Source organism: Labeo rohita, chromosome 1 (assembly GCF_022985175.1).
Source record: "Labeo rohita strain BAU-BD-2019 chromosome 1, IGBB_LRoh.1.0, whole genome shotgun sequence".
NCBI classification, from domain to species: Eukaryota; Metazoa; Chordata; class Actinopteri; order Cypriniformes; family Cyprinidae; genus Labeo; species Labeo rohita.
In genome coordinates, this window is record NC_066869.1 from 22,391,712 (window position 1) to 22,406,898 (window position 15,187).

The following is a 15,187-nucleotide window of genomic DNA, read 5'->3' on the forward strand; positions in this document are numbered from 1 at the left end:
ATTATGAGTGCTGTTACGATCTTTTTGCGAACAGGCAAAAAGACAAAGATGCTAGTTTGAGGTGAGTATGTATTTATTAGTCAACCGTTGTCCTCCTCTCCTCCGAATGGTCCAACACACACTCCCATCTGTCCCCATATGGCACTCAAACGTCAGAGACATGACACGGTTGCATATCCAGATACACATCTTGCCTTGATTGACAGATTTTTACTCTTCGGTGTCCCCCACTGTGCTTCTGCTCTATAGAATATTAGTTTTTTATTTTCTTGAACGAGCAGTGATGTGTATCTGTGTATGCGTCTTTTTTGTGTAGTACTAGAGCACCCTAAGTGGAAACTGCGTGCAACTAGTGAAGGTCTTGCAATTTGCCACACTGCACCTCATAAAGTGACTGCTGTTAGAATGAGTGATGTGACTCTTCTGCTTCCAAACTCTGCACGCTTTCCGTTTCCTTCCATTCGCCCTCAGGCATTACTGCTGGATTCTGCGAATGGACTGGATCTGAGGGGTCTGGCAGTGGGAGCCCCAGTCCTTCCAGTGTTGGTAGTCTCCGCTGTGCCTGTCACACTCCATAACGTACTGCTGTCCTCGATAGCCAGGGTACTCGTAACACACAAAGCTGCAGGGAAACAGACCGTGACAGGAAATGAGGAGGGGAGATAAAGCAGCTGAACACAATATGACAAGCTGTGTGGAAGGGAATGAAAATATTTGTCAAGTATCTTGAATTAAAAATTACAGCTGGATTCTAATGTGCATTAGAAATGTAGGTAACGCTTTAGTTTAGGAACCAAATTTCCTGATAATTTACTCACCCCTATGTCATCCAAGACGTTTGTGTCTTTCTTTCTTCAAAAGAAATTTTAAAAAATTAAGGTTTTTGAGGAAAACATTCCAGGATTTTTCTCCAGAGGGGATCAACTAGTTGAAGGTCCAAATTGTAGTTTCAATGCATCTTCAAAGGGCTCTACATGATCCCAACCGAGGAATAAGGGTGAAACGACTGGTCATTTTCTAAGAAAAATAGAAATCTATATTCTTTTTAACCACAAATTCTTACACACGTTTCAATTTTTAATCACGATTCACAGTGTTTCCTAATAACTATTGTCTTCCTAATAAATCCAAAATATTTTACACTTCTCAGTAGGGATGTGCCCGAATCCCAATACCGTGTTTGGAAAGGAAAGGAAATACTACGGACCCTAAAATGAATAAATATGAGATAGGAGGAAAAAATATATTTCAGTGCTTTCTCTCACAATTATGTTGCTGGGTAATTATCCTGTATATAAATTGCATTCATCAGGGAGCCATTATTAATATGCTCGCTTTTTACTTTCACTTTCGAGATTTGTGATCATTCTGTGTATATTACAGAGCGGCAATACTTACACATTTTACAAGATTAGATGTTTGTCAGTGGTGCTAAGGATTTTGAAATCATTCGCCATCGCCAGTATTTATGTGGTTAGAGAAATTGTATGTACTCTAATATAACAGGCTACCGCTAAGTGGCTAACCATGTCAGTTTAAAGGCTCCATAGAACACGTTTTCATTTTCCATGCCTTTGCAAATACTGATTCAGGCGCATCCCTACTTCCCACAATAACAAAAGATCAATAATTACTTGCCATCACTGAAAATGGAGCAGGATGTATTTGTTTTAATTCCTCCATTGCTGTTTTTCTCTGACAACATCATGTTGTTATTATTATTAAGCCTAAGCTATTATCATTAACTAGAATATTGATTTTTGAAATTTATAAATCGATGCAATTTGTTAGAAGACTGAATCGCAATTCAAATGTGAATCCATTTTTCCCCACCCCTATAAATCTTTATTTTTATTTTATTTTTTAGAAAATGACTGATCGTTTCACTAGATAAGACTCTTATTCCTCGGCTGGGACCGTGTAGAGGTGTGCTCAGCCCTGTTCCTGGAGATCTACCTTCCTGCAGAGTTCAGCTCTAACCCTGATCAAACACACCTGAACCAACTAATTAGGATCTGAAGGAGCACTTGATAATTACAGACAGGTGTGTTTGATCAGTGTTGGAACTAAACTCTGCAGCAAGATAGATCTCCAGGAACAGGGTTGGGCACCCCTGGTGTAGAGCCCTTTGAAGCTGCATTGAAAATGCAATTTGGACCTTCGGACCAGTTTGAAGTCCACTATATGGAAAAAAATCCTGGAATGTTTTCCTCAGAAACGTTAATTTCTTTTCGACTGAACAAAGAAAGACGTGAAAATCTTGGATGACATGGGGGTGAGTAAATTATCAGGAAATTAATTAATTCTGAAGTGAACTAATTCTTTGATAGTGAGAATTGGACCTTAAAGTAAAGTGTGACTGAAATGGATTACTTACAATACATTTATCATCTAACAGATGAAAACTGCAAGTCCTTCTTCCATGTATGCTATGGTAAATTATCACTGTGTTAAATTATCAGTTTCTGTAATGACATGCACTGAAATGTTGATATAACGTCATTACGTAACAGATGTGGCAGTCACAGGTACAGTATTGCTGTTATGTGAGTGTGTATGATGCACCAAGTGAAGAATGTGCAGTCCAAGAAAGATATTTCATCTGACAGTATGTTACACTGGACTGTATTGTGAAAGCAAAATCATTAACACTTCACAAACACAAGAACTGGACACTATGAGTCAATGACGACGTGTCGTGTGTAAGTGTATTGTCAGCACAGCTGTCGAGCATGAGAAACGTGTCGTTCAGGAGAACAGTAGTTTGGCACTAATGGTGTTTGGTCGAGCGTTACTCACGCGCCACACTGCACATGCATGGAGCCCACTTGCTTGTCGCACCAGCCCATGGCCTGCAGAGATGGGTAATCATCACACAGCTCTACATTGCGGCCCAGGAAGTTCTCCTTCTCATAGATGACCATACGACTGCTCTGGTGGTCCTACAAATGGAAGGAGAGATTGCAGGAACAGTGGAGGAAGAAAAAACGTAGTTTTAATGAGAGTTACTGTTTGCTTGAAAAGAGATTCCATGGCTATGTTAGTTAGTTAGTGATAGTTCACCCAAAAATGAAAATTCTGTCATTAATTACTCACCCTCATGCCATTCCAAACCCATCTTTAGAACACAAATGGGTCAGAAAGCTCTTGGATTTCATCAAAAATATCTTACTTTGTGTTCTGAAGATGAACTTAGTTCTTACAGGTTTGAATCGACATGTGGGTGAGTAATTAATGACAGAATTTTCATTTTGGGATGAACTATCCTTTTAAGGGTTCTTTATGGTACCATCAATGCCAATAAAGAACCTTTATTTGTAAGTGTGTATGTGGTTGCTTAGCCAAAACAGTCTATGATATTCTTGTCCAAAGACATGGCTGAGCTCTGTCCTTTATTGTAAGAGATTTTCTCATCTTGTTTTATTGCCAGGTAAAATCAATCCAATTGAACTGAAAAGTTGAGATTAAAACACTTTCAAAGCATCAGAATGTGTTCACACACTCACAGCACTGCAGATGGGGCGCAGTGACATCATTCTCTCCACATGGTAGCCCAGACTGCCGCTATAGGCATCCCAATGAGGATATTCTCCTTTTTCCAAGATAAACTGCTGCCCCTGGAAGTCATGGTGCTCGTATCCCACCCAGCTGCACAGAATTAAGGACAATTAAACATATATAAAGTATTTACAATAAGGTTGGAGATATATATATGTGACCCAAGACCACAAAACCAGTCATAATACAACTATTTGAAAATCTGGTATCTGTGGGTGCAAAAAAAATCAAAATATTGAGAAAATCTCCTTTAAAGTTGTCCAAATAAAGTTCTTAGCAATGCATATTACTAATCAAAAATTAAGTTTTGATATATTTACAGTAGGAAATTTACAAAATATCTTAATGGAACATGATCTTTACATAATATCCCAGTGATTTTTGGCATAAAAGAAAAATCTAACTTTTTCAATTTTGATCTATTTTTGGCTATTACTACAAATATACCCATGCTACGACTGGTTTTGTGGTCCAGGGTCACCTGCAGGAAGCAATACAAAACCAAAACTTAAGCCATCTCAGACATTTTCAGAATTGATTAAAAAGCACATTTCCCAACACATTTTACAAATTATCTCAGGATGAAACACTCAAACGCTTTCAAAATCATCTAAAACTGTAATTTCCTTACTAACTGGCAAGATTTTGCAATCATTAACACAGAGTGGGCGACTCACGCGCCGCTCTCCACACGGACAGAGCGGATGTTGTCAAACCCACGCTCCTGGATGTTGCGGCACTCTGAGGTGAGCTCCTGACATTTGCCTTGGAAATGCTCCTGCTCGAACACGGTCACCTGACAAACACACACATGCACATGCCACAGCTCCATTTTCTAATTTAGAGAAAAGTCTCTCTCCAACACAGGCAACCACTGGCTTCCAGTCCTATCATTATGTCCACTATCTGTTAAAGGGGTAGTTCACGCAAAAACGAAAATTCTGTCATCTGCAAGTCGTTCCAATCTTGTATGAATGTCTTTTTTCTCTTGAACATGAAAGAAAATATTTTGAAAAATGAGGTTAACCAAACAGTTGCTGGTCCCCACTGACTTCCATAGCATGAAAAAAAATACTATGGAAGTCAATAGGGAGCATAAACTGCTTGCTTAACCACATTTTTCAAAACAGAAAGAAATCCATAGGTTTGGAACAACTTTAAGACGTTCATTTCCGTTGAACTATCCCTTTAAATAATACAGAATTCTTCTCATGCCTCTGCACATCTTGGACAAGTAGTAGCAGCAGCAGCGGTCCACAGAGCATTCATCTATAAAGTCTCAAAATCAATACCTAGGCAGAGGAAGCCTTTGTTAAATTATTGATAGTTTGGCGCCTTGTTTCGCATTCTCAGAAAAAAATCAATAGACTGTTTCTCACTATTGCATTGTTCTCACTTGAGAAAAAGAGTGGTAAGGTTTTTACCTTAAAGCAAGGAGCCACGTCTATCCCTGATGTTGATGGGTTTGTTTGGATCTTTGTAACTCTGTTCATCTTCTTTCCTGCATAAGAGTGAAGGGTGAAAACTTCTTTACAAACTTTGGGAGATGTACAGTTATGTTTCACACAGACATATTGTTTGACGTACATTTGGGTGATTTGGGAAATTCTGATGACTGCTAACTGAATTGCCGTCATATGGCCAATCCATATTTTATTGCAAGTAACATTTATTTTAAATACCAAATACATATTTGTAATATATCCACCTTATTCTTCAACGCGGAAGTAAGCTAATGGGCGAGACTTCCGGTTCATTAGTCACTATAGGGAAATTACGAGAAGAATAACAAAGTGTAGTAAAGGGTAAAACTGTTTACACTACAAACCAGTGTGTTCATAAGATAATACATTAAAATAATATGGTAACACACCGATTTGCAATATCAAGCAGCAAAACAAGCTGTTTTGTATAGCTAAAAATCGCTTGACTCAGATGGGACCGGAAGCCAGTCCTATAAAATGTACACGTAACTAACAGCTGTATAACAAACCGGTGCTACTTTTGTGTCCCTTGTATCACTCCGCGAGCTCTCTTCTTCATACAAACAGGCTACTAAAAAAAGAAAAGCTGACACGTTGCGCTTCAAAACCACTATGGTAAAAAATGACTTAGCAGTCTAAATTTGATGCTCACGAATCCCAAAGAAAAAAAAAACAATATTTAGAAAAATAACCAGTGAGAGACTCAAATTTGAGTTATATGAGAGAAAGGATGTTACATAGATGCCCATAGAAAATGTTCTAAAGATTAAAATTATTTAAATAAAATATTTGCACATAAAAATGTAAAGCAAAAAATATAAATCTTGTAATATTGTTTCAGCGTTCGTTGTTATAGGCTTATTGTTGTGCAATGTTTCCCAGCGGAAGCTTGCAAAGAAATTCCCTTTGCTCCAGGCAATATCCCAGACACAACAGTCAATGTGACAATGTCCAGTATAATTTGGCACTTAAATAGATCCAATAGCTACTATAAATTATTATTTTTTATTATTATTCTTTATAGGAAAATTTCCATAAAATCATCTATTACTCCAACTTTATCTTACCTGAATCTCCACCTGCCCTACTTTACAGTGATGCTCGTCAGTCCAGTTTGGCGAAGAGATTTATGATTATTTGACGCTTCTATTTTATAGTGACCATCAAAGCTGGATGCGCGTCGCGACGCTGAAACTGATGGAAGCACCTGCGAGGGAGTGTGTGTGTCTGTGTGTGTGTTTGTGAGACTATTCTCTTTATTGTGAGTCCAGAGTAGTGGAGCATTTTGCGATGTCAGCGCATTGGATTTGATGAAGCCGTGAGCGAGTGCGCGCTCCCGCGGTTCGTGTGAATGCAGACACATTGATTCGCACAATGGAGCGCAAGCGGCTGTATTCCTATCGGTCAGCACTGTGCATCGTATGCTACACAATGAGCGGCCTATATGTGGAGAATACAGGGATTTGACCCACTGCATACAGTGAACGTCCTCTCTTTGGTTTGGAAGGTTTGGAAGACAGCCACGACAGTTAAATAATTGTAGTGGCGAATTCAAACATTCATATTTGGGAATATTTAAACCCAAAACACTGCTTTATGCGTCTTGATTGAGATTTTTTTTTCCACTTTGAGGTTTAAAACAATTTACTGTAGTTTCCCCGTCTCTTTTTTCAGTTTTACAGAAGCATTGTAATTTAGAATTCTGTTTGTCTAATAACTATGGTAATTTCACTTAGGAAACAGAACTTTTTCAAATCCTAAATGAACACTTGAGGATGATTCTGTAATACAACCAAGAACTTTTTTCCTTTATAATAAAGCATACTATGCTAAATTCATCATAAATCCATAATCAACAGGTGTTACATCCTGGCTGCTCCTCTTTGTTCTCACCTTATATGACCTATAGCCCATAACCCATGAGCTAGAAGTGTTAAGGTTATGGGAATGTACTTTAGAATAGATTACTTGTTCACTGTTTACTGAATACGAATGCAGTTTAAAATGCATGAAAAATAGCACACACACACACACACACACACACAGCAGGAATTAAGGATCTTACCACATTGCATAATTCAGCAAGTTATCCTCTTAAAAACACAGTTATTTGCATTCCCCCCAACTTTGTCTAAAAATATCTTACTGTGTCATGCAACTGACAAAGAGGTTGCAAACTATGGCTGATATTTTCGGTTCATTCATCACACTAGATATGGAAGAGTCAAACTCACTGCATTGTGGGATTTATCGCTATTCTGAACATAGCCAGTGTAGTAACATCTTCACCTTTTACATAAACAAAAGTGCCTTGTGGCTGTGTAAAAGTATGTAGGAGATATGTTCTTGTAAAATGTTGTTAAGCTACAATTATTGGATTAAACAGTAACACTCATGTCATTCCAAGCCCGTAAGACCTTTGTTCATCTTCAGAATACAAATTAACATATTTTTGATGAAATCCAAGAGCTTTCTGACCCTGCAGGGGGCAGGATCAGCAAAGGACCCTGGGTTGAGATTCGCACCCAGGTTGGCCGGTGGCGCAATTACGCTATATGTAGTGCACAAGTAACTACAAGGCTTCAGGCACTGACACACATGGACTATTTTAACAATATCCATTGTACCTTTCTGGGCCTTGAACCACCCAGGTCCCTCTATATACACTTCTGCAACACCGTAATTATGTACCTTACTGCACATATTGCTGTGTTTTTATTACGCTGCTGGAGGTACGTATTGTGGCTGTTCAGGATGCAGATATCAAATATCCAGTAAGTGTCGCTAAAGGTTAATTCTAAAATATCCCTTACTCCAAACTCAACCCTAAACCTACCAGATAGTGTTAAGAAATGCAAAAGTTATATAAAAACGCATTTGTGGATGCATCCTCCTATATTCCTTATGTGGATTTAAGCTGTTTTGTTGAAACATAGTTTCAGATTGTTTGTACCGGAGCTCTTCATCTCTCAAGTGCAACACCGTATCACGAGAGCCACTGAACAAACCTACAGAATTAGAAAACTCATGCATATGAAGCTGTATATGTGACGACAACGTTTAAAAGTATCAGTTTTAAAATTGTTATTAATCAAAACTCTGTACCTGCAAATCATACTTTGTGTGAAAAGAAAAAAAAAGAGTTTTACTGCCTCAAGTGTTCATTTCAACTAGAAACTGCGGTGATTTGTACATATAGGTATGTTTTTTCAGTTTTGCAGAAATGTATATTCACCTTATTTGTCCTGTGAGAGTGGGCGTGGCCATTCGTAAATTTAATGAGTCTGGTTTCCGGTCTCGTCCGCTTCCAGCCGTTTTTAGCTGAACAAAACAGCTAATTTTGCTTGATATTGCAAACTGTTGTGTCTTAACATAATATTTTAATGTATTATCTTAATTATAAACACAATGGATTGTAGTGCTAATAGTTTCACTGTGTACTGCACTTTGATATTCTCTTTGTTATTTCTCTACGGCGGCTTATGAACAGAAGTCTAACACATTACCAGGAAACAGATTACATCCGCTTTGGAAAATAAGGTGGATAGAGGCACCTATTTCCAATGAGCCTAGGTAGTGTTATTTGGGCTACAATCATTAGGCTATCAGTATCACTCAACCATAAATCTTAAAGAGATCTCATGATGACGTGTTAAAGACTGACATGGAAAAAAACTGTTGAATAAAGTTATTAATTTTTGTTTTCTTTGTGCACATAATGTTTTCTCATAGCTTCATAACATTACGGTTGAACCACGGATGTCACATGGACTATTTAACCATGTCCTTACTAGCTTTCAGGGCCTTGAACGTGTCAGTTGCGTTGCTGTCTAAGAGGGTCAGAAAGCTCTTGGATTTCATCAAACATATCTTAATTTGTGTTCTGAAGATAAACAAAGGTCTTATGGGTTTGAAACGACATGAGAGTGAATAATTAACACCAGAATTTTTATTTTGGGTGTATTATCCCTTTAAGTTTTAATTGGTGCTTTTTTGCTGGCATATTACTCTAAAAAACGAACCTTGACAGTTGGCAGCACGGTTGGCAAAGTTTTAAAACAACATATGGGCAGCATAAGCAGGTTTATCTACATTGTGAATAAGACAAAAACAAACTTTAATTGGCACCCAATGAACATGCATTTTATGAAAAATATCAAATTCAGCGTAAGTTTGGAAATTGGCCAAGCCTTCAATTTGGCACCTGATGGTTCGTTTGGCTTTAGCCTAATGGTGTTCTATTACACTAACAAATGTGATTTTGTTTTGGCAATTTTAGTGTGCTGCGGAAGCAGGCTAATGTAGTTTTAAATGAGACAAAACCATAATGAACTTCTGCTGCCATCAGATGAATTAGCCTTTTATGTAAAATGTCATAGATCCAATATAAGAGTGGGAAATAGTTCCAATCTAAGCCTCCGCTTAGATATCTCCAGTGTGGATCACTGCCAAATGACTTCATCAGTTTGTGTTGTAATGTAATTCATTTCACAGTCTGGACATTGTGCTATGATGGTGTTCAATAGCTTGTATTTTATCGTCACCTTGTAAAGTCACAGTTTTGAAAAAATACTTCTTGGGTTTGAGAAATAAGTATACTTCTCTCTCTCTCTCTTTCTCTCTCTCTGTGATTGATGATGGGGTGATTTCTTTTCTGTGTGTGGGTTGGTGAGCTCAGCGAGTTTGTTTCTGTGGGCCTAATCCCCCCATGCTGGGCGCCAGCCTATAAAAGGGACACACGTTTGCTTTCAATACACACGCTGACGCGCTGATTGAGACAGACAGCGGCTACTGACTAACACACAGGTAAGAGACTGGGGTCTGTGAGCAAAAACAAACCGGGAGAGAGTTGATCCCACGTTTAGTCTGGCTTCATAGTCTACAGCAAGGAAACCCCAGCATGGGCTCGTGTAAGAATATCTCTAACAGCTTTGACACATTAGTCACCGGTAGAAGGCAATTAAAATATAATCCTTTTGTGGGCATAGCACTTTATTCATCGTCAGGGTGAATTGTAACCTTTTTGTCATAACAGAAAAATGAATACAGAAAAGCTGTAGATATGAAGAGAGAGAGATACGGTGAATTAAAGCAGGTTTGTTAAATAAAATATAAAAATGCAGTACCGAGTGATGTGGGCTTTTATTTTTTTATTAAACACACAATATGCAATTTAAATTACTGTTAATTACTTATTGGGGTGGGTGTTGTTTTAATTAAAATGATGGGTTATGTTTGAAGCCTTCTGAGAATGTGAAGCTAGGCTAATTTAATATCTACGCAAATATTTGAAAAGAAACAGCAAGAATTGTATCAGCCAGTATTTCCTCAGTATTCCATCAGATAGTTTAAGGGTCTCATTCCATGTTTCAGTTTTAATATTCAGCTCAGACCACCATTTTGTGATATATTTGTAAATTAGTCATCTTAGGCAAATTGTTACGTATGAGCATTGCACGTCTGTAACACTATTGTGTAAGTGTTTCAAAGTAAGTGGGTGAAGAAATCATTCAAGGGCTATAAATGTGCTTGATGATTTGTTGGAATGGGTTTCAATACTTGCTTGGAGCAATATTTAGCACTTCACATCACTACATGTCCAACAATAGATATTTCCAGCAAGAAGGCTGCTAATTATTCACGTTTCTCCACTCATGCATATGCTCTCTTGTTGTAGTCATCATGTCCACTGGTGGAGAGAAGTCCAAGCCTGCCTCCCAGCCTGATGGGAAGGCTGCTCAAACTCAGAAGAGAACTGAAATGGGCATGGGAAACTACAGGGTATGTATTAGTAGCATATTTACAGATGCATAAAAGTTGCATAAGATAACTGATGAAAGGTGCATGGTGGCAAGCACCTTTGTTGCGTGAAACAATTCAGTTTCCATAGAAATCGATGTAGGAGTTATATGTATGCTTTATTTTTAAGCTAAGCAAAACTAAAAAAGGAAAACTTTAATTTATAGCTGCATAACAAACAAAACTGAAATGATTTTCTTCTCCCTTTTTTTTCTCTCTCAGATGTATGTGTATGATCAGGAGAACTTTCAGGGCCGCATGATCGAGATCTCCAACGAGTGCATGAACGTGTGTGAAATGGGCATGGATAGAGTGCGTTCCCTCCGTGTGGAGTGCGGCCCGTGAGTGTTCCTGTGATACAGATATGAGTGACTTACCAGTTGTTCTGTTTTTCAACACTTCCTTCCATTTTTCCATTTAGTTGGGTGGGTTGGGAGCAGATGAACTTCTGTGGAGAGATGTACATCTTGGAGAAGGGCGAGTACCCCCGCTGGGACTGCTGGAGCAACTGCCACAGGAATGACTACCTGCTGTCTTTCAGACCTGTCAGAATGGTATTCATCCCTTTTATTCATCATACACATTTCTGGTTTTGTTTAGAATGTTTTCGTTACGTTTTTAGCAAAATCATTATAACATTTTTTTTTAGATTTTTGGTCAATAGGGCTGGGGAAATAAATCGACGCATCGCGAATCGAGAAATGACTCTGCATCGATTCTGAGATTTTCCGAATGCATCACGATTCTCTCTCGAATCGATTCTGAGCTTAGTTTTTAACTGCAGATGGCACTACATGCTTTAGAACATGCTTTAGACACATTAGAACCTTTAATAATCATTAATAAAGTTCGAAAAGTATGAAACGAATTTCAAGGGTGTTCACAGTGAGCTGTGTTTATTTTAAACTGGTGTCACAAACGCACAAGCGTTCTTCCTTGTGAGCATTTGAGTGTGCGTGTAAAAACTAAGCTCAGAATCGATTCCAGAGAGAATCGTGATGCATTTCGAATCGATCCATGAATCGCGATGCACCGATTTAATCGTGACTGAGCCACGGTGCTCATTCGTATATTCCTGTTCCCAGCACGTCCCTGACTTGGCCAAAGATAAACTGAAATTTAATAAAATTCATATTTATGCATATATTTCCTCACATGTGTGTGTTTTGAAGGCAATGTAAGTTTGAATCTAACTCTCACCATTTTCTAAACTCTTCCCTCCCATCATTTCCTGTCATATCTCATTTATTTCAATCATAAAAGTGGCTAAAAGGCTAAAGATAAACAGAAAAAATAACCTTTAAATTAATATGGATTTATTAATGAATATTCTACCTTGATCTCCTCTTGTTTGTGCTCTTCACAGGACCCAGAGAAGCATAAGATCTGTCTGTATGAAGTTGGCGAATTCAAGGGGCGTAAGATGGAGATTATCGATGACGACGTTCCCAGTATGTACACCTTCGGCTTTACCGACCGCGTGGGCAGCATCATGGTCAGCTGTGGCACGTAAGTGGTCTCGCATCAAAGAAATCTGAGTAGACTGTGATATCTCAACATAAAAGTGATATCTCAACATAAAAAATACATCTGATAGGAGAGAAATATGAAGTCTGTGATGTATAAGTCATACCCTCACTTCCTAAATCCACTGAGTTTAAAACAAAAATTTGTAGGTTTTCATGTTAAAACACTCTTCTAGCTACTGAAAACCATAAAAATGTGGCTCTATCAAGACATAGTGAGGCCAACTACTTCTCATGGGAAAATGTAACCATTTTATTTAGGTTCACCCTTACACATAACCATTACTGAGGCAAAGGCAAATTCATTAAAAGTGTACAAATGAGTTCGAATGAATTCATATTAACTAGTTTTCTTCAAAACGTAAAATAGTTATGATTTACAATGAGACTGTGCTTGTCTGACTTTCTGGAAACCTGTTCAACATGAAATTAAAACATTCATTCTATTTTCTAAAAAAAAGCATGAAGGTCCCCTAAACATAACCGTCATTGTAGCATAGGCATTTATAGGAATTAGCCACCAATTTGCCAAAACATAACATTTTTATTATTACATTTTAAAATATTCATAATCAGAAGACAGTTTTTTTTATATTTTTTTTTTATGGATTACATGATTACATATTATTTACACAGTAGCAATAAATTATTCATAACTGATTCTCCCCAATTCATTTTTTTATTTTTTACATTTACATTTTTTTTTACATTTTTACATTTCCTTTCTAAAATAGCATATACATCTTATATACATTCAACAAGTCTTTAAGTTTTGTGGACATTCACACAAAATTCATTGTTCAGGTGGCAACACAGCATTTAACCAATTATTTACAAAAATAATTTCAAAAATTATGTCTTTGGAAGGCTTTTGTCTTTCAAACACATTAAAATGCACAAATTCACAAACTTTTTTTGTCATCTAATCCTCTCTTACCAAATATATTTACTTAAAGTACCTCTGAGGTTTTAAAATGAATATTTTAATAATTAAGTATCACATTTGCATGTGCATTGGTTCTCTGATGTTGGTTATGGTCACATGACATGCAGGTAAACAAATGAAATATTTCATTTTTTGTAAGTTTTTTTATTTGGATTGATTTTAAAATTATTATTATTATTATTTTTTTTATGATTTAATTAATTATTAGCTTTTTCATTAAACTCATAAACCCCCTGCGGTTCCTTCACAAACACCAATTTGGGAAATCTTGATGTAATATAATGTTTAATGCACTTCAAGTTGTTAATAATAACAAATGCAATATATTTTCTTACTCGTTATGTCAATATGGTACAAGATTATTCTATTTAAATCAATGTGATAAGCAAGTTAGGTCATCTGAAAGTAATCTAAAAGTAGTTTGATTATATTACCTAAATTATGTAATGTAAAGGATTACGTCTCTAGGAATAGGTAACGGATTACAATTTGTACGTAAACTACTCAGCTCTGGTTACTTCTTTATTCTCAATTCTGTATTTCAGTTTTATATATTTTCTATATTTGTTTGACATTTCTCTCATTTCATGTCTTAGTTGGGTGGGCTACCAGTATCCTGGTTACCGTGGCAGCCAGTACCTGCTGGAGAAGGGCGACTACCGTCACTTTAACGAGTATGGCGCTCGTCATCCCCAGTTTCAGTCCGTCAGGCGCATCCGTGACATGCAGTGGCACCCAGACGGCTGCTACACCATGGCCACCAAGTGAGAGCTCGGGAGGACGAGAAAGAGAGGGAACAGGGGAGAGAGAAAGAGAGGAGGAGGAGAAGATAAAGGAGGGGGAGGGGGGAGGGCCAAGAAGGAGAGGAGGGGTGCACCACCCGTATGAGTCATCCTGGGAAGGGAAAGAAGGAGAGAGAGGAATGGAGGTCAGTGAGGTATGGGCAGCAGCTCAGCAGACAAAACACCACAAGAGAAAATGTGGCTGTTGATATCAGATGAAAGCAGGACTTTTTCTTTCCCACCCCTTTTTATTCTCTCTCTACTCTTCGCCTCTTTTCCCATCTTCTTCCTTCTTCCCTCTTCCTCCCCTTCCTCATCCTCCATTCACTTTTCCCCTGAGGAAATCAGTCCATCACAAAGAGCCTTAACTGATGCCTGACTCGTGGGGGTCAGGGATGATGATTGACAAGGGTGGGTTGGGGGGTGGGGTGGGGTGGGACAATGGGTGACAGAGGGAGGGGTGTTTTGGCCTGAAGGCTGTGTAAAATCTCAACATCTTTTTGGAACGGTAATAAAAGCGACACCTGTGACCACTGTTCCTTGTTATCACTGCTGACTTTCTGTGTTCTTGCAGGCATTTTACGTTTACTATCAGTATGTCAGGCTTCTCATATCACCACACAAAATTCAATCCACTATCTAACAACTTTAAGAGACAGACATAGACCAAATGGTAGCATTAATTATGTATTATATCAATAAAGGGGTAATATAATAAAAAAGTCCTTGATCTTTAGGGCCCAAGCACCGTTGGTGCGAGAGCCCTATCGGAATTGCTCAAATACTTCTTATTCTCCAAAATGAGGGGCCTAAACATGCTTGGAAACTCATGAAACTTTGCACACAACAAAAATGGGTTTCAGAAGTGGGTGTGGCAAAATGTCTCAATAGCGCCACCTATAAAATTTCGATGAAGTGCTGCTCTATCTATGTTTCACATACATGTATGAAATTCGATAGACACATGTAACACACCAATACCTACAAAAAAGCCCCCCAGTATGAAGTCCAAAACCCAACAGGAAGTCTGTTATTTTGAATTTTCTCTGCATGCTTTGTGCAGTTTTTGCCATTTTTCACGTGTTGTATTTA

General features: G+C 37.9%; 2 protein-coding genes across 2 annotated transcripts; one reads left to right on the forward strand and one right to left on the reverse strand.

The window, feature by feature from the left end:
* Nucleotides 1–51: 51 nt before the first annotated feature.
* Nucleotides 52–6,274, reverse strand: cryba1l2 (crystallin, beta A1, like 2). Its single transcript, XM_051112780.1, has 6 exons — nucleotides 6,110–6,274; nucleotides 4,983–5,059; nucleotides 4,236–4,354; nucleotides 3,507–3,648; nucleotides 2,800–2,942; nucleotides 52–622 (listed from the first exon to the last, which is right to left on the reverse strand). The coding sequence occupies exons 2-6, from the start codon at nucleotides 5,049–5,051 to the stop codon at nucleotides 475–477; spliced, it is 621 nt and encodes a 206-aa protein (XP_050968737.1). The 5' UTR covers nucleotides 5,052–5,059; nucleotides 6,110–6,274; the 3' UTR covers nucleotides 52–474.
* A 3,436-nt stretch (nucleotides 6,275–9,710) lies between these two features.
* Nucleotides 9,711–14,511, forward strand: crybb1l2 (crystallin, beta B1, like 2). The gene is made up of 6 exons (XM_051112756.1): nucleotides 9,711–9,848; nucleotides 10,720–10,823; nucleotides 11,064–11,182; nucleotides 11,263–11,395; nucleotides 12,208–12,350; nucleotides 13,910–14,511. Exons 2-6 carry the CDS (start codon nucleotides 10,725–10,727, stop codon nucleotides 14,079–14,081), a joined length of 666 nt encoding a protein of 221 aa, XP_050968713.1. The 5' UTR covers nucleotides 9,711–9,848; nucleotides 10,720–10,724; the 3' UTR covers nucleotides 14,082–14,511.
* The last annotated feature ends 676 nt before the right edge of the window (nucleotides 14,512–15,187 follow it).